Source organism: Planococcus citri, chromosome 1 (genome assembly GCF_950023065.1).
Source record: "Planococcus citri chromosome 1, ihPlaCitr1.1, whole genome shotgun sequence".
Lineage (NCBI taxonomy): Eukaryota > Metazoa > Arthropoda > Insecta > Hemiptera > Pseudococcidae > Planococcus > Planococcus citri.
Window position 1 is genome coordinate 6,841,190 of NC_088677.1, and position 19,029 is coordinate 6,860,218.

General features: G+C 33.8%; 4 protein-coding genes across 4 annotated transcripts in view; all 4 read right to left on the minus strand.

The window, feature by feature from the left end:
• The window catches only part of Gdap2 (ganglioside induced differentiation associated protein 2), a 151,658-nt gene extending 146,663 nt beyond the window's left edge, over window positions 1-4,995 (minus strand). The window contains exons 1-4 of the mRNA XM_065365114.1: window positions 4,772-4,995; window positions 4,367-4,547; window positions 4,127-4,269; window positions 3,662-3,794 (exon numbers count right to left, since the gene is read on the minus strand). Coding sequence (XP_065221186.1) covers window positions 3,662-3,794; window positions 4,127-4,269; window positions 4,367-4,527 — 437 coding nt within the window. The 5' untranslated portion in view covers window positions 4,528-4,547; window positions 4,772-4,995. The remainder of the gene's footprint in view (window positions 1-3,661; window positions 3,795-4,126; window positions 4,270-4,366; window positions 4,548-4,771) is intronic.
• A 4,471-nt stretch (window positions 4,996-9,466) lies between these two features.
• Window positions 9,467-11,330, minus strand: LOC135846177 (NAD-dependent protein deacylase-like). The gene is made up of 6 exons (XM_065365133.1): window positions 10,853-11,330; window positions 10,521-10,773; window positions 10,222-10,436; window positions 10,007-10,143; window positions 9,752-9,902; window positions 9,467-9,680 (listed from the first exon to the last, which is right to left on the minus strand). Exons 1-6 carry the CDS (start codon window positions 10,939-10,941, stop codon window positions 9,626-9,628), a joined length of 900 nt encoding a protein of 299 aa, XP_065221205.1. The 5' UTR covers window positions 10,942-11,330; the 3' UTR covers window positions 9,467-9,625.
• Window positions 11,331-11,474: 144 nt separating this feature from the next.
• Window positions 11,475-13,306, minus strand: Der-2 (Derlin-2). The gene is made up of 6 exons (XM_065365146.1): window positions 12,964-13,306; window positions 12,808-12,873; window positions 12,560-12,727; window positions 12,320-12,442; window positions 12,081-12,244; window positions 11,475-12,000 (listed from the first exon to the last, which is right to left on the minus strand). The coding sequence occupies exons 1-6, from the start codon at window positions 13,054-13,056 to the stop codon at window positions 11,898-11,900; spliced, it is 717 nt and encodes a 238-aa protein (XP_065221218.1). The 5' UTR covers window positions 13,057-13,306; the 3' UTR covers window positions 11,475-11,897.
• A 3,772-nt stretch (window positions 13,307-17,078) lies between these two features.
• LOC135846248 (protein phosphatase PTC7 homolog) lies at window positions 17,079-18,981 on the minus strand. The gene is made up of 5 exons (XM_065365236.1): window positions 18,371-18,981; window positions 18,082-18,261; window positions 17,805-18,003; window positions 17,472-17,728; window positions 17,079-17,359 (listed from the first exon to the last, which is right to left on the minus strand). Exons 1-5 carry the CDS (start codon window positions 18,588-18,590, stop codon window positions 17,307-17,309), a joined length of 909 nt encoding a protein of 302 aa, XP_065221308.1. The 5' UTR covers window positions 18,591-18,981; the 3' UTR covers window positions 17,079-17,306.
• Window positions 18,982-19,029: the final 48 nt, after the last annotated feature.

Here is a 19,029-nt window from a genome sequence, read left to right on the forward strand (position 1 = left end):
TCCCATGTCTCACCTAATAGTGGTGTCAATTAAAAATCGATTTAATCTAACATTGATAATATCTGCCTCAAATATTCAATTTCTTGCCAATTTTTTGATCAGCTGATTTTTTCGATTCTAATTTTATTTTTACAAGAATCGATTATTTCGATTTTTTTCAATTGAAAATGATCTGAAAAAAGACAAAAACTTTGAACTACTGCTGCTGTCAAAAATTCTGTAAAAATTGAAAAATTGATGATTTACACTAAAAATTGCAGGTTTTTCATTAATGTAGTAAATTCACTGTTGAAAAGTCTAGAAATTTCAAAACATGATCTTTTGAGAAATCATTAATAAAATATGAAAAAAATTGGAAATTGGAAAAAATCAATTATACAGAATCGATTATTTTTGGGCAAATTTTTTTGAAAACGATTTTTTCAAAGAATTGAAAATTGATTTTTTTTTTCAAATACACAATTAACATTACTATCTCCTAAAGAAGATTTGGTCAGATGCAATGGTGAGCAAGACCCCAAAGATAAGGCTTGTAAACTCTCTGGTTTTCTCAGTGTTTCTCTATGTGTCAGAAACCTGTACAGTGTACAGTACCCTTGCGAGGGAAACAGAAGAAAAATTGAGGCACTTGAGGTGTGGTGTTGGAGAAGAATGCTTCGGATCCCATGGATGGAGAAAAGGACCAATATGTCTGTCTTGGGGGAAATTGGTGTCCTAAAAGGGCAGTTGGCAGTGTTTCTCAGCCGAATCCTCAAATACTTTGGGCATGTCACAAGGGCTGATGCGATGGAGTCCCTGTTCATCCAAGGCAAGGTAGAGGGAACAAGGGGGTGTGGATGCTCCCCCATGAGATGGATAGACTCCATTTCGCACCTCGGGAGTAATAAGGTGACATTCAAAAAAAAATTGATTTTGATGTTTTTGCATTTTTGGGGCTTGTATGACCCCCCTCAACCAAAAATAACACTTTGAGTTGGGTACATTATCTAAATCATGTAAAAAACCCAAATGGCCTAACTCAAAATCCCAACAACATTGCAAGTTGTTTGGAGTTATGGTGACATCTCAAAAAACTCCACCTTTTTGAGCAAATTTTGTACATACAAAGTGTTAACAAACAGTTTTGATTGTTTTGAATGTTTGTCAGTTAGAAATAGTCACAAGGAGTGCATTTTTTATTAGTTTGTACCAAATGGAAAAAAAATTTTAAATCGATCACTTTTCAGAAAAATGAATTTGCACAAATAATGAAATTTTAGTTTTTTGAGAAAAACTCAAAAACTAAGCATTCTAGAAAAAAACTAACGACATTACGTCGATTGGAAATTGAATTCTCTACAACTTTGTCAACATGAAATTTTTTTGGACGCTTCCTTCCGCCTTCACATCAACTTTAATGAAAGGTTCTAACTCAAAATGTTTTCCAAACATTGAAATATTTCCTCTTTAAGATTTTATTTTTCAAAGTGTTCTTATGCTAAATGAAGGTAGGATACCAGATCTTTAAAATGAGGTGTTATTCATTCCTCACAATTAATTATAAGTTGATAAAAATAATGAATCAAGTTTTTAAAAAAAAGAAAATCGCTCTCCTGTAAAATTTCACTTTCTTGAGATGTCACCTTATTACGCATGAGGTGCGATTTGTAAGGCCATATTGGGTGGTGGGTGCAGCTTCCCAGCATGCGTCAGGAGCGCCCTAAACAGAGACAGTTGGAGGGAGCTGGTGTATCGGGTCACGGAAACAGCGACCAGTGCATCATAATACAATACCCCCAGAGGGGTGATATGGCACCATGAAAATGTTGAAAATCTTACAATTTCTCTTTTTTGGAAATTCAATTGGGACTTTGTAGTTTGTACCTTCCTTCGTCAGTGGTTTTGCAAATCCCTAGATAAGAATTTCGTAAGTTGTAAGTATCATAAAAATGTACGTTTCCAGGTTTATTTTCAATTTTTTTAAATTTTAATTAGTACGTAGCTGTAGGGTATTGATAAGAATTGTGGTTATGGAAATACAGGGTGGTCCATAAATTAGGTTAAAAAAAATCAGCTCGAGCTTTCTGAATTTTACTCGAAAAATTTCAAAAACAAAAAAAAACATATCTCAGATAAGAAATCACACTGCAAAATGCAAATATTCTATTTTTGGTGATGGAGGGGGGAGGGGGTGGGTGGGAGGAAAGAAGTTCATTGTTGACTAACAAGATTCATTGTACCTCTGCAACATAGATACCTTGATCTGTGCACTGCTCGTTCTCCAGAGGTATGAAATATTCAAATGGGAAAGGAATAAGAGGTGTCAGGTGAGGGGGATACATTTTTCGAATTTGAAATCTGTGAAAATTGCAAAAATAGGTAATGTCAAAGCCAAAACAGATTGATTGAAAATAAAATTGTAACATCCCCCCTCCCCCCCAAAAAAATGGCACCTCAAAGGATTTGTGAACGAAAAAACTGGGTTTCCATACTTTTTGACCTTGAAAACCAGTTTGCCATGTCTCTAAAATGGCTCGAATCAATCTAGGAAGCGGATATTTATAAGCAATTTGTTCTCTCAGAAGGCTAAAATCTTGAACTTTTCGTATTTTCCTTCCTCAAGTGAAAAAACTTGAAAAGTATCGACACCCTATAAAGTCACAAAAAATCATAATTTTGAAAAAAATTTAAAAAAAAAACAGAAACGATTGATTTGATGGATCTTGTTTTAAGCGATCAACTTTCCGAGACAGTTTGTTTTTGATCTTCGATTTCAAAACGCAAATTGAAATTTTCAATCTAGAAAACCAAATTCAGGAACCAGAGTCGAGGCTCAAATTCGAACTTGATTTTTCTGAAATGAATTTAAACAGTTTACAGATCAATGAAGAGAATTTCTCGATGGAGGAAATCCGATTCCAAAACCAAAAAATTAACTATCTTCATCAATAATGTTTGCTGAAGGGTACAAAAAGATCCATCTGTTGCATTTCTGATGATTCCAAACCCCAAACATGTTTTGGCTCGGTGCACAGGTTAACACTGGCTTCGAAACACGAGCTTTTAAATTTGAAAATGAGCAGTCCCTGTTTCAACTCTTAGTTTTTCGAAGTTGTAGACTGGAGAAAGCGTAAGATGCTTGCTCGAGAACAGAATGTGAATGAGAGATGTGATGTGAATGAGAGAACACAAGTGGGAGGTTCAAAGCTGGAGAAGAGAGAGCAATAACGATATTTTCGACGATGCAAATAAGATTACTTCGACTCGGCAACACTGTAATGGCTTCAAAGTTTGAAATTTTCAACTTTAAGTTTAAATTTGGACTTCGTTGAATAATTTTTTCACCACATTGAAGTTCAATTACAAATTATGAATTATTGAATAGTGGATAAATGAACTGATGAGGGTGCTCAGCAAATTTCCAATAAAAGTACATATCTCTGCAGATATTTAGAATAATTATTCAAGGTAGCCAAAATAGGTAGGTACATATAAAAGTTTGATAAAGTAAGTAGCTTGTAACGATAACGACGAAAACCAGCGACTTTGCAAACCCTCCAATTTCATTTTAAGGATTCCTTCGTAAATCGTAAACCGATCGAGTTAAAGTAAACGTTAATCCAAACACATATGAAAGAAAAGCGATGCAAGATGCAATAATTAATAGGTAATTAAATCGAACCTGTAACACGATGCTAACGAGGTTTCAGCGGCAGTTCTGTACTTAGCATTATAGTGAGGACTAGCTGTATGAATGATATATTTACAAGGTAAATTATATCCATGAGTGACTCTAACTTCTCCTGTGGGACAACCTGCAAATTAAGGATAGGTAAAATTAGACAAATTGAAACAGAAGAGAATAGAAATCAAACGACGATGAGCGTGTCAACGATTCTACACTTCAAAATGATTAGACAAACACGCGACTGGAAAAAATATGATACCGGCAACGTGCGATGAAAACCCACGAATACAAGTCGTGAGAGAATTACACCAGCGATAAAATTCATAAAAACAGGTGTAATTTTTTAACGATGACGAATACGAATCGCGTGAAACACTTGGACAGGTGTGTTTGTGCTTGTGCATGTATCAGCTGATGAGCGAAGGAAGAGCAGCGTATAATTTCATATGATTATATTACCTTTGATAACTTGAGATATTTCGTGTCTATGTTCTAATCCAGCTTTTGAAAGCAATCTTCTGGTAATACTGCTTTTATCACTATAAACACGATTCGACGAATGTACGATGGCATCGACTCTAATATTCGTAATATCTCCTTCCCTGCAGGATGAACGAACAAATAAACGATGAATATGGAACAGTGAATGAATAAATTTCATTTTATAGATTCAAGATTGTGTGTTGATGTATGATTTACCATAAGATTATTCTATGATTGAGCTTCTGATGATGACGGTAAGGGCTTCTGTGAGCTTCGTTGATCGGGTATATCGAGTCGAGTATGGTAGAAGTCTCACTCCAACGTTGCAGCTGATCAATGGTAACCGGTTCGTTTTCAATATCTATTTGTACTTCCATTTTAAACAGCTTACACTAGCCTGTAAATATCGATTAGTGACACGATGAGTAATATCTTCGATTCAACCATAACAGTGATAAATCTATCGAGTTATAAACTATCTGGGATTAATTTATACGATCGAAAACGAACTCTTAGGGTTGATAAAAATACTAAAATATCGAAGGATCATTTTCGTTGGAAAAAAGCTCGCCAAAAAATCAGGTTGGAAATTTATTATTGACGACCTTGCTGAACACTTACTCCGCATACTAAAACTAAACTGTATATATCTGGGTAACTGTACGGAACTAAAAAAAAAAAACACACCACTACGATTCGAGAAAGACGAAAACGATTCGTAAAAAAATATTATTTAAAACATTATTTTATCGAAACACGACCCATATAAACTAAAACTTCGACTATAAACACGTACATAACGCAGTAGAGACACAACGACTGGTCTCAATCTCAAATAAGAATTCGTAAATTCCAAAATCATTTATGACATTCCAACTTTTATCAATAAATACCAGTGTTACCACGTACCAGCTTTTCGAAACGTAGTTCAGCGACGAGCTTTTAAAGCTAAAGTAGCGCTACGACCGCGTTTTGTTTTCAACTTTCCAACGTGTCAACAGTGAAAGCTCTGGAGAAGAATTTTGGACTTGTGGAATTTTAGAACATGGGCGAAAAGTGTTTTTTTCATTTTTTTGGATGAGCTTTACTTCGAAATGAAGTACGGTTTCGATTTTTGGAATCATTTTCAGAAGGGGGAAATGGAAAACTGGATCATGGCAGCTTTTTTGATCAATTTGAAAGTTCAAAGTGGGATGATTGTTATTAAGCTTTTACTTTTTTGATCCGTTGAATTGAACGATGCGAATGAATTGAATTATATTTAAACTAAAATCAAGATAGGTAATCAATCGATCAATTGAAATTGAACTTTAAAAAGATCTTTGGAATGGAATATTCAAATCAAAAATGGAAAAAGGAAAAGTTGGATCATTTTTTAAGTTGAAATTGGTAAACCTAATTATTCTAAAATTATGATAATCATTAATCAGTCAGTTGAACTCCGATGATCTTGGAATAATTCAAAAATGAGAAAAATCTTATCACCTTATTCGACTTATTGAATGTCATTTTAACTCAATTTGAAAGTTGAAAGTTTAGTGGAATGATTATTCTTTAGCTTTTACGATTTTTTATCCATTGAATTAAATATTGTATTTAACAGAATAAATTAGGCTATTCATTTATCTGCAATCTGCATACTGAATAAGTAAATCATGAAAGTGAAATCCACTACATTAGTTGAACTTCAGCAATCTTTTACTAGACCTACTCAGCAAATCTGCAGCACAAACCTATATTATTTGATCTTTTTCTAGCATGAGAGCTCAGGAATATAACGATCATCCAAAATATGAATACTCCATTAAGAAAATAAAATATAATAAATTAATAATCATTCCTAGCTAATAGCTTCTTACTATAATAAATAATATATGTACCTATTTGTCTTTTTTCCAAAAATAATATCTCATTTAGGCAGAATGATAATATAAATGATAAGAATGAATAATTAGTCAACTCTCATCTTAGAATTTTGTAAACTGATGCAGAATTTGAAAGTCGAAATTGGTATGATTTATTCTAAAAGCATGATAATCAATCAGTTGAACTCCAACATTCTTGGAATAATTAAAAAAAAAAAAAAAAAACGAGAAAAATCTTATCATTATTCAACTCATTGAAGTCATCGAATGTCATTTCAATTCAATTTAAAAGTTGAAACGTTGAAAGTCTAGTTGAATGATTATTCATCGTTAGCTTTAACGTTTTTATTATCCATTGAATTGAATATTGTATTCAACAGAATATTAAATTATTCATATATCTATATACTGAAGTCTGAAACTGAATAAGTAAGTCATGAAAATGAAATCAACTACCTAGTTAAACTTCAGACTTCAGCAATCTTACTAGACCTACTCAGCAAATTTGCAGCACAAATAACCTATATTACCTATTGGATCTTTTTCTAGCATGAGAGCTCAGGAATATACAATAACGATCACCCAGAATATGAATGCTCCTTTAAGAAAATATAATAAACATTCCTACAAATATATGTATTTGTCTTAAAAATACCTTTTTTAGACAGAATATTGCCGATGAATAATTAATCAACTCATCTTAGAATTTTGTAATAAACTGATGCAGAATTTGATAATGTAATCACGACTCAGCGTTTAAATCACCATTTTAAAGCTTCAGGGAGAGTTTCAGTCATTCAGTGTAAGAACCGTTGAAATAGAATCTAAAACAGAACAGCTTAATAAATCTGTGATGATAAAGAATACGAGTTTTTTTTTTTTTTTTTTTTGGTGAATTAATAGTAATTTTTAGTAAATAAAATGATTAGTTATTTTTGGTGAATTACTCGTAATTAAAGTTGATCGAAGGTAAATTGCTTAGGTAATTTTTGTTTTGGTAAATTAATGGTGTAATTTTTATTGGTAAATTGGTACCTATTCCAATTGGTAAATTTTCGTAAATTGCTGGGGTTATTTTTGGTAAATTGGTAAAAACATTTGGCAGTAAATTACTGAGGTAATTTAAAAAGTCGGTAAAAATTCGGTATAAAATTGGTAAATCTAAATTAGTGGGGAAATGTCTGGTAAATTGCTGGGGTAATTTTTGGTAAATTGGAAAATTGGTAAATTAGTGGGTAATGTCTGGTAAATTACTGAGGTAAATGTTGATAAATTGCTGGGGTAATTTTTGGTAAATTCATAAATGTTGGTAAATTGGTAAATTTTGGTCAATGGGTAAATTTTGGTCAATTGGTAAATTTTGGTAAACTGGTAAATTTTGGTAAATTGGTAAATTTTGGTAAATTGGTAAATTTTGGTAAATTGGTAAATTTTGGTAAATTGGTAAATTTTGGTAAATCGGTAAGTTTCAGTAAATTGGTAAATTTTGGTAAATTGGTAAATTTCGGTAAATAGCTAAATTTTGGTAAATTAGTAAATTACTAAATTTCGGTAAATTGGTAAATTTTGGTAAATCCGTAAATTTTGGTAAATTGGTAAATTTCGTCATTTCGGTAAATTGGTAAATTTTGGTAAATCGGTAAATTTCAATAAATTGGTAAATTTTGGTAAATTTTGGTAAATTGGTAAATTTTGGTAAATTGGTAAATTTTGGTACATTTTGGTAAATTGGTAAATTTTGGTAAATTAATGGCGTCATTTTTGTTTGGTAAATTGGTATTCCAATTGGTAAATTTTCGTAAATTGCTGAGGTAATTTTCAGTTTTTAAATAAAGTTGGTTAATAAATTTTGATAAATTGGCAAATTTTGATAAATTTGGGTAAATTGGTAAATTTTGGTAAATTGGTAAATTTTGGTAAATTGGTAAATTTTGGTAAATTGGTAAATTTTGGTAAATTGGTAAATTTTGGTAAATCGGTAAATTTGGGTACTTCCGCGCATTTTGATAAATTGGTAAATTTTTAAGTAATGTCTGCTAAATTACTGAGGTAAATGTTGATAAATTACTGGGGTATATTTAGAGCAAAGTCGGTTGATCTTGCGAAGTGCGAACTGCGCAAGATGTTTTTTTTTCAACAGAAAATCGAATCAGATTTCACTTTATTCTTCATTAGAATTGCAATTGAGGGGATTCATGGAAAAGGGGCCTTAGTTAATTTTTTTTCACTGATTAGACATTTTTGTAAGTTCAAATGGACTTGAAAATTTTTTCTTCCAGCTAACATTTTCCAATTCGTTTTTCCCCCGTGGAAGAACAGTTCAATATCACTGAATATGGACAATAGGTATGGTGAAATTAATTTTTAAAAAAAATTGAATATAATTATATTTAAAAATTCAAAATTGTAAACGAAAAAAAAAACCGTACAAATCACCAAGGCCTCTTTTTCATGGAAGCCCTCTATTTTAAGCCCCGGAAAGCCCTGAACACTGAGCCCTGAAACCCAAACCCAAAGTTTCCTGTGCCCCAATCCAAGCCCAAGACCTAATAAATCTTTGATTAAAAGCCCAAGCCCCGAAACCCGGAACCTGAAAAAAAAATCGTTTGGGGCCTCATCCCTGGTTTTAAACACTGTTTTAAACATGTCTTTTTTTTGCCAACCCTGGAGTTTTTAAAGTATGATTTCATTTTTGGAATCATTTTAAGAAGGGGAAAGGGAAAAGGGAAAAATTGGATCATTTTTTGGCAGCTTTTTTTGATCGATTTGAAAGTTCAGAGTGGGATGATTATCAAGTTTTTACTTTTTTTGATCCATTGAATTGAACGACGAATGAATTGAATTATTTAAACTATAAAATCAAGATATGTATTAATCAATCAATCAATTGAAGTTGAACTTTACAGATCTTTGAAATGGGACATTTAAATCAAAAATGGGAAAAAGAAAAGTTGGATCATTCTTTGACCGTCATTTTAATTCAATTGGAAAGTTGAAATTAGGATGATTACTCTAAAATCATGATAAGTACTTAATCAATGTTGAAGCCCAACAATCTTGGAATAATTCAAAAATGAGAAACATCTTATCATTATTCAACTCATCAGTTGAATGTCATTCAGTCATTCTAACAATCTAACTCCATTTGAAAGTTTAATGGAATGATTATTCTTTAGCTTTTACGTTTTTTTATCCATTAGATAAATTAAATATTGTATTCAACAGAATAAATTATTTATATATATGCATCCTGAGTAAGTGGTTAATTCATGAAATTTAAATCAACTAGTTGAACTTCAGCTATCTTACTAGATACCTATAGGCTATAGATAGACCAAGACCTACTCAGCAAATCTGCAGCACAAACCTATGCCTAACATAAAAGCTCAGGAATAACGATCATCCAAAATATGATATGAATACTCCATTAAGAAAATATAATAAACATTCCTATAGGTACTAATAAATATATTTGTCTTTTTTCCAAAAAAAATACCTCATTTAGGCAGAATGATAATTGATAAGATGAATAATTAATCAACTCATCTTGGAATTTTGTAAACTGATGCAGAATTTGATAATTTGCAATCACGACTCAGCATAATATAAATCACAGTTTTAAAGCTTCAGGGAGAGTTTCAGTGCAAGAACCGTTGAAATAGAATCTAAAACAGAACAGCTTAATAAATCTGCGACGATGAAGAATATTATTAAGATTTAATTTCTATTAACTTACTGAGCTTCTGGAGTCAATTCAGTTTCAGCGATATTGAACTCAGCTACAGGAATCTTGGCATTTAGAAGTCTCACTATTAAAGACGCTATAGGATGCACTATACAAGAGAATCCTACCACTAAACAGAGCTGCGTATTATCCATGATATCCTCTATTAGATACAGATACAGATATATATACAATGAGTATTAGATTACTTCATGGAATTCACAATCGTAAAATTCATCTTTAAAATAGGTATAGGTATATACTAACCAACATCCGTTATTACTGTTCTATTGACGAATTCATCCATCCATATCACATCAGGTCTCAATAAGCCACCACATCTTCTACAACGTGGTAGCTGTTCGCGTGGTATTCGATCTCCTGCTTGATCCTCATCCGGTGATCTGCGTACAATCATAATTAATAATCAATAAAAAAAAAAAAAAAAACTCAACGAAATATAAGGAAATATTGGTACGAACCCTCGATCCTTTAAAGCTTCGCAAATAGGCTGTTTGTAATTGACCAATACATCTTCACATAAACTGCACTGTGTTCTGAAAATCGAACCGTACATTTCTTGAACATTCTTGCTACCAGCTCTTGTATGCAATCGATCAAAATTCGTTGTGATCACAGAAAGCTGACGACCTTGCTGAGCAAACTGTTCTTGAGCTTTGGTAATGGCATAATGAGCCTATGCATAAGTAAATAAAATTAGCACTGTAAATTTGGACTAAGTATATAGGATGACTTTTATAGCAGATTATAAATACTTTACCTTGTTCGGTATGGCATTTAAATACACATCTCTCAAGTAGTGATAAAATTCCCACACTATATCCGGATCTCTTGTAAACGTTTCGTCGCTAGCTAAATACATATACGAGTAATTCCTCCATATCGGTTCTTGCAGACGTGCAGGTCCTGTTTTAATTAAAAACGATGGAAGTCCTGATTCTATCGAGATACCAGCACCGGTAATAATCACCGCTCTTTCAACTTTCGATAGCAATATCCTTAATTGATCCATACTGAAATAGGTATAATCGCACGATGAAAATTCCTTCCAACAGTTCGAATATCTTTGAAAAGTATTTACGATGAGCTTACCTGCATGTAAATAAATTAAATTTTACAACAAATAGAATACAAAAGTATAAAAACGAGACTGGAATACTATAACGGTTTAAAAAGATCATTGTGACTGAAAATACGATTGATTTTAGAAATTAATCTCACGAATAAGTAATTTCAGTAATATAAAAGGTAGTAACTTTGATGAGTTCGGTATTACGTGACACCAACCTTTAAACTTGACGTTGAACCATGAAAGTTAAAGGCTAAATGAGTGAATTCAATCAGCCAATGTTAATCTATTATCGCAAATATTTCAATCAAGCTCGTATAAGAGGTTAACGTCTGAAAATTATCCTGATAATTTTCAATTCCTCGATTACAAATTTAATACGATATTTCGTAAAATCGTAGACCAGTGTTCAGACTTACATGACCCAGCTATCATTTACATCTGTCAGATCCTTAACTTTATTCGGTTCGTTTAAGGTCATCTCTGATACTGAGAACTTAATAATCTACGACTGCAAATTTCACTCTTTTTTTTTTTATCGATATTATAAAATTCTCGAAGATGATACTAGTCGATATTACATCACATACTAAAGTATAGGTACGAGTATTTCCAATCGAGTAACGAAAAAATGAAACCAAACTATTAACATGTTGTAAATGAATCTATTTTAAAATACAAATAAAGCACTCTTTGACACAATAAATCTCTCGTCTCTTATTTCTCGAAAACAAAAAAAAAGGAAGAAAGAATAAGGAAGAAAAAGAGAGAAAAAGAAAAACAATCCACACACACGAGTAAGCTTTCAAATCACAATATGAAAACACGTTGAAAATATCGATTAAATTAGTAGGTATAAAACTGTTGAACAATAAACGACGACGACTATTGCTGTACAATAATACATAAATGCGTTCATCAGCAGCTGCTGACATTTCATCAGCTTCTAATCTCAACAAATGATCGTGGTAACCTTTATACTTAAAAATGTTGTACTCGCATTAGCAAATCAAAATCACTAGATAGGAAATGAAATCGCCACTGTTATGACGAAGTAATCCACGATTTTCATTGAGGATCAGCGGCGCCCCAATTGAAACCACCTGGACGGTCATCTTCTGGTAAAGGATGATAGTCGGGATCAGTCGGACGACCATCGAAGATTTCTTTCCTAAGTGAGATAAAATTCGATAAAATATAATTATTTTATACTCGAATATTTCTAAAAATGTAGAAATGAAATATATTTACAAAAAATTCGGAGTGCGGAGAACACGAAAACCGCCTTGTAGATTTGGGAACACGTCTTCGAGATAAAAGTACAAATGACCTACACCCATTCCTAAGAAATCAACGATCACTGTGTTGCCTAATAATACGGAAAATATCAATAAAACCCAAGGTAAATACGGTGCCTGAAACAAACCAACTTCAATTAGCATCGTCGTGATAATTCGTACACATAAATAGGTGTCTTCGTTGAAATTTACTTGAAAATTCAATAATCCAAAAAAGTTCATCCTCAAGTAAGGATTTCTTCTAGCCCAAACGTAAACTAACATTATAGTGAAGGCTTGTCCTAAGAATAATAAATTAGTAAAAAATGCACAACACTGAAATTCTCACAGTTAAGGAAATTATCTTCTTTAGTCATCGTAGGTAATTCGTAATACACTAAGTACTCGTAAATCATGACGAGGTTATTTTCCTCGAAGCAGTAAAAAGGATACAATCATGCAAACACCTCCAAATATAAACATAACAACGAAATCTGCGGTCCTTCCTCTGAACGAACCTTCTTCCAGCATTTTGCAATACCTATACGTGAATACCATATTGAAAAAGAAATTGAAACCGATCGTGCCGAAGTATAAAAACGTCGTTATTAATCTCCATACCTACAGAAAGAGAAACAAATCAAATACCATCAACGTAACCGAAGGATCCGGTACAAATACTGTAGACTTATTCTACTTACGTGGAAGTGTTTTATGATCAAAGTTGGATTGAAATACAGTTGAAATGGAGATACTAGATCTAATTGCTGTAAAATAGCACACAATTTCGGATCAGTTACGTAATGACTTAAATCTCCCAAGGTATAATATATAAGATTAATGATGGATTATTTTACCACAGCTGTCGTAGTTATAACACAGGCAGTCGTATATGCCCTGGTGACGACGGGCATCTGCAAATATTCTTGAAGAAGCGTTTGATATGCCATTTTTTCCCACCGATTCCGACGAATACCAATACGTGTACTTGTAAAAGGGTGACTTCCGAATGACGTAATTATTTCATACCGATGTCCGATCTTTGATTTAAACACAGCAACGAATTAAACACCATTTTAAGTTTCATATTGCATCGAAATAGATAATATTTTGCTCAGAAAATTCTCTATTATCAGAGTACCAATAGTTTAATCACAACTCACAACTCAACCACTTTTGCACGAAAACATTCGTCTAATGTTCCAAGTAATGGGAAAGTAAATCTTCGGTTTATTTCGTACGTCTTCGGACAAGTTCGTGGGACTTGGTTATTTACGTTTTAAATAAATTCTCGAATTTCATTTTCAAAAAATTGTTTCAATGAAATGAAACAAGAGTAAAAAGACCAGGAAAATGTTTCAATCTCCTTCACAATTTAATCCTTCGATTTCAACGTTGAAATATTGAAAAATTCACTTCCAGGGGTACCCAATCTTCGAACAGCTCGATTATCCTATTAGTCCGGCATATAACATTAACAATAAGAGTAATTGCACCCCCCCCCCCCCGATCCTCCGGGACAACTTTTTTCTTAAAGGGGACATCCTAAGGAACATTTTAAAGCAAACTTTCCCGAAAAAAAGTTGACCTTACTTACAAAATGGCGGCCATTTTGATTGACAGGTCCAGGTCAGCCGAAATCGCAGATTTTGCGTTCCAACATAGGACTTGCACGAAATTTTTCAAATTTTACAAGGGTAAATCGAAAGATCATGCAAAAATTCATCACCTGTCAAAATTTCAAGTGCGAAAGTGCGTTTTTCGATTTTTAGTGAATTTTTGAAAATCGAATTTAGGCCAAAAATGAGGGAAAAAATCAAAATTTTACCAAAATGACCAAGAAAGCTAAAATTTGGGATATACCCTATTTTCGACATGCAAAATCCATTAGAAACGGTTTCAACCCGTTTTGAGCAATTCTGGAGCCTCCAGCAAATTTTTGAAACTCGAAAGTCCCACAAAATCCCATCAAATTGAAGTTGTAAAGCTGAAATTTATTATAAAAACTAATTTCAATACGCTACGAAGTACTGCAGGTTTATTTCGAGTCGTTTTGGAGCCTCCAGCGACTTTTTGAAAATTCCTGAAGCCTCCAGCAGATTTTTGGAACTTTAAATTTTCACAAAATTTAATCAAATGCAGATGGAAAGCTGAAATTTACTCTACACTGTACACTCCAATTTTAACACCCTCTGAAACGACTTCAGGTGGGTTCAAGTTAATTTAGAGCCTCCAGGGCCTTTTTTGAAAATTACTGGAGCCTCCAGCAGATTTTTGAAACTTTAAATTTTCACACAATTTCATTTTTAACACCCTCTAAAGACAACATCAGGTGGGTTCAAGTCGTTTTAGAGCCTCCAGCGACTTTTTTGAAAAATACTGGAGCCTCCAGTAGATTTTTGAAACTTTAAATTTCCCAAACTTTCATCAAACTGAGGAGGATAGTCGAAATTCATTCTGAAAACTAATTTCAATACGCTATGAAGTTGACTGCTGGTGAATTTCAAGTCGTTTTGGAGCCTCCAGCAACTTTTTGAAAGGTTGTATGACGTTTTTTGGAAAATTCAAATTTTCTAAAAGTAGCTGGAAGCTTTAAAATCATCTGAAACCACCATGTAGTCTGCGAAGTAAATTTCATCTTGCCAACTCCATTTGATAAATTAATGTTACAAAAATCTACTGAAGGCTCCAGTAATTTTCAAAAAAGTCTCTGGAGGCTCCAAAATGACTTGAACCCACCTGAAGTCGTCTTCAGAGGGTGTTAAAATTGGCGTGTAGAGTAAATTTCATCTTGCCATCTCCATTTGATGAAATTTTGTGAAAATTAGAAGTTTCAAAAATCTGCTGGAGGCTCCAGTGATTTTCAAAAAAGTCGCTGGAGGCCCTAAAATGACTTGAACCCACCTGAAGTCATCTTCAGAGGGTGTTAAAATTGGAGTGTAAAGTAAATTTCAGCTTTCCATCTCCATTTGATGAAATTTTGTGAAAATTTAAGGTTTCAAAAATCTGCTGGAGACTATAGGAATTTTCAAAAAGTCGATGGAGGCTCTAAAACGACTTGAAATTCACCTGCAGTCAACTTCGTAGCGTATTGAAATTATTTTTCAGAATGAATTGCGATTCTCATCCTCAGTATGATGAGGTTTTGGGAAATTTCAAATTTCAAAAATCTACTGGAGACTCCAGTAATTTTCAAAAAAGTCACTGGAGGCTCTAAAATGACTTGAACCCACCTGATGTCGTCTTCAGAGGGTGTTAAAAATGAAATTTTGTGAATATTTAAAGTTTCAAAAATCTGCTGGAGGCTCCAGAAATTTTCAAAAAAGTCGCTGGGGGCCCTAAAATGACATGAACCCACCTGAAGTCGTCTTCAGAGGGTGTTAAAATTGGAGTGTAGAGTAAATTTCATCTTGCCATCTCCATTTGATGAAATTTTGTGAAAATTAGAAGTTTCAAAAATCTGCTGGAGGCTCCAGTAATTTTCAAAAAAGTCACTGGAGGCATTAAAATGACTCGAACCCACCTGAAGTCGTCTTCAGAAGGTGTTAAAATTGGAGTGTAGAGTAAATTTCAGCTTTCCATCTCCATTTGATGAAATTTTGTGTAAATTTAAAATTTCAAAAATCTGCTGGAGGCTCCAGTGATTTTCAAAAAAGTCGCTGGAGGCCCTAAAATGACTTGAACTCACCTAAAGTCGTCTTCAGAGGGTGTTAAAATTGGACTGTAGAGTAAATTTCAGCTTTCCATCTAAATGCATTTGATGAAATTATGTGAAATTTAAAGTTTCAATAATCTGCTGGAGGCTTCAGGAATTTTTAAAAAGTCGCTGGAGGCTCCAAAACGACTTGAAATTCACCTGCAGTACTTCGTAGCGTATTGAATTTAGTTTTTAGAATAAATTTAAGCTTTACAACGCCAATTTGATGGGATTTTGTGGGACTTTCGAGTTTCAAAAATTTGCTGGAGGCTCCAGAATTGCTCAAAACGGGTTGAAACCGTTTCCAATCGACTTAGCATGTCGAAAATAGGGTATATCCCAAATTTCAGCTTTCTTGGTCAATTTGGTAAAATTTTGATTTTTTCCCCTCATTTTTGGCCTAAATTCGATTTTTAAAAATTCACCAAAAATCGAAAAACGCACTTTAGCACTTGAAATTTTGACAGGTGATGAATTTTTGCATGATCTTTCGATCTACCGTTGTAAGGTTTAAAAAATTTTGTGCAAGTATTATGTTGGAACGCAAAATCTGCGATTTCGGCTGACCTGTCAATCAAAATGGCCGCCATTTTGTAAGTAAGGTCAACTTTTTTTTTGGCGAGTTTACTTTAAAATGTTCCTTAGGATGTCCCCTTTGAGAAAAAAGTTGTCCCGGAGGATCGGGGGGGGGGGTGCAATTACTCCTATTGTCATATGCCAGACTACTACTTCTGTGTCATACTGTATAGGATTATCAAACATTCAAACTGTTCAAAGAGTTTACAGAAATTGAGAAATATTGTACGTTTTGGGTACCCCTAGCCCTGGAAGCGAATTTTTCAACGTTGAAATCGAAGGATTCAATATGTGACAGAGATTGAACCATTTCTGATCTTTTCAGTTCCATTGAAACAATTTTTGAAATGAAATTCGAGAATTTAATTAAAACGTAAATAACCAAGTCGCACGAAAATGTACGAAGACGTACGAAATGTAACGAAGATCGAAACGAATGCCTAGTTTCAATTTTCATGTAAAAAGATGCGACTTGGAACTTCAAAATTACTCGAAAAAAGTAATCACGATCCAATTCAACTCCAATTGCACAGAAATGAAGTAAAACGTAGACCAAAATACCAGCCCCAGGGGTTAATTTGAAATCCGAATCGATACGACAGCCGAAGATAGAAAGCTCGAACCTCGGCTTCAAATCACCTTGAACTGTACAAAAAACAAAACACACTCGATCATTCAACAAAACATCATATCATAATATTATACATACAAAACAAATTTTTTATTACATAATAAAGACAATAATCATATATAAATCCGACTAAAAATAGGAGAAAAAAAATAATAAAACGATGTACAAAATTATTACAGAAGACTGGTGGCACCGTAGTAGTTGTATAGAAAAATGAAAAAAAAAAATCAACAATAATGTAGTACGTCCAATCAACCATACACTCTACGAAACGACGAACTGCAGACTGTTAGCTGTTACGAAAAAGCGACTGTAGCCAACAATACTGTTATATCATCGGGTTTGCCTCCTAAAATCAAACAAAATTTTCACATCAGTGCGCGAATCGATGACTTTTAGAATTTGTTTAACGCGATGAGATAAGATAAAACCGTATACAAAGAGAATCTAGTAGTATTTACCTTGGGTACGAATACCGTGTTTCCAAGCGGCTGTTGTAAAGGGCGAATTATGATTACGATCAAAAGCTAAACAACGCGCCATTAAAGCTATACTATTAGCTACTTTTTGGATCCGGACTAGATCCCGTTCTCCTTGCAAGCCTTCGAGTTCGGTTAACAACATGTGTTGGGGTACGTTATCGAAAACTCCGTCGGTAGCTAGCAGAATTACATCTCCGTCTTCGACTTGGAAATTAGACGTATCAGCTGACTCTGGGCTATAATATTAAACAATATGATCAGTGATCGTAGAAAATGGCAAAATGGTTCTCAGAAGGACGTGTTTTAGGTTACCTGTCAGCGATCACAGTTGACCTGCATGATTCAGGAGGTATTCCAAGTTGATAGGGTGTGTTAAAGTAGTGCTGTTGTTCGTCAGACTTATGGACTACTTTACCATGTCTTACAATTACAAAACCACTATCGCCGATATTGGCTGTATAGATTGAACAAGTGTCTCGATTCAGTATTACTACGCATGCTGTGCTACTGCCTGCGAATCGAAATCGACAAAGATTAGTTAATTTATCATCTAAACCATCACGAATACCAGCATTTTCGTAATAATTACCTAATATATGTTGTTTATTTTCAAATATTTCGTAGTAACTCGAAGCCAACAGTCTACGAGGATCTTTTCGATTGAATTTACCAGTAGTTACGAATCGTTCGCATGTCTGCATTAGAAACTTCGAGAATTCACCAGGATCGATTCCATAATCCTTCCAGCCACCGACTCCATCAGCCACACCTATAAAATATCACATCATTGCATTAAAATACCGTCATTAATGGGTTCATTTCGACTCGAAGGTGATTCCGAATTCGGTTACAGAACCGAAACACTTTTTATACGATACCTAGAACATCAGCTGACTTCCATTTAGCAGCGAACCAAGCATCATCGCCGAATTTCCCTTTGGGTAGCTTACTCTCGTGGAAATCCTTGGGGAATCCGCAGACAGCAGATAGTAAATGAGGTTTCTTACTCGCTAATGGCTCAGGAGATGTGGAAAAATTGGTAACACGGTTCCATAACGCATGACTTACTAGCCTGCCCGTCCAAAATAATGACTGCATAATTTTTACAACTTAACTATTCACAATATTGTACATCTTATTGATAAACCCATTTTACACACGATCCAATTACCCGATAACTACACGAATTAACGACGAGTTGACGAAAAACACCAAATTAAAGAGATTTCAATGAACACAAAGGACATTCGAATATGACTATTATACTTTGGACCACAGGACGCAGAAACACATTCAACTCCACGATCTCGAAGATGCGAATTTCATTCTTAGAAACTTTTCAAATCTACCGCACGAACTTACACTACGAGATGTAAACTTTATCTTCATTTATAGAGCTTTACCAAAGCTTGGAAACTTTCGCAAAATGCATCTCGAACCAGATCGATCGTCGAGCTTTTCACCACCCATTGCAAAAATCACCACATTCGAGTGAATCGGAAATCTTCGAGTCGTTCGCCACTGATTCGTTCGAATC

Bases quoted from the DNA above. Each gene is read 5' to 3' on its own strand.
- LOC135846177 (XM_065365133.1), bottom strand. From the start codon at position 10,941: ATGATCTTTTTAAACCGTTATAGTATTCCAGTCTCGTTTTTATACTTT. The intron at 10,144-10,221 runs GTTCGTACCAAT...GATTGTACGCAG, and splicing joins GAAGCTTTAAAGGATCGAGG to ATCACCGGATGAGGATCAAG. The intron at 9,903-10,006 runs GTTAGTATATAC...TGTATCTAATAG, and splicing joins AACAGTAATAACGGATGTTG to AGGATATCATGGATAATACG.
- Der-2 (XM_065365146.1), bottom strand. From the start codon at position 13,056: ATGGCATATCAAACGCTTCTTCAAGAATATTTGCAGATGCCCGTCGTC. The intron at 12,874-12,963 runs GTAAAATAATCC...GCTATTTTACAG, and splicing joins TTATAACTACGACAGCTGTG to CAATTAGATCTAGTATCTCC. The intron at 12,728-12,807 runs GTAAGTAGAATA...CTCTTTCTGTAG, and splicing joins TGATCATAAAACACTTCCAC to GTATGGAGATTAATAACGAC.
- LOC135846248 (XM_065365236.1), bottom strand. From the start codon at position 18,590: ATGCAGTCATTATTTTGGACGGGCAGGCTAGTAAGTCATGCGTTATGG. The intron at 18,262-18,370 runs GTATCGTATAAA...GATATTTTATAG, and splicing joins GAAGTCAGCTGATGTTCTAG to GTGTGGCTGATGGAGTCGGT. The intron at 17,360-17,471 runs GTAAATACTACT...GTTTGATTTTAG, and splicing joins ACACGGTATTCGTACCCAAG to GAGGCAAACCCGATGATATA.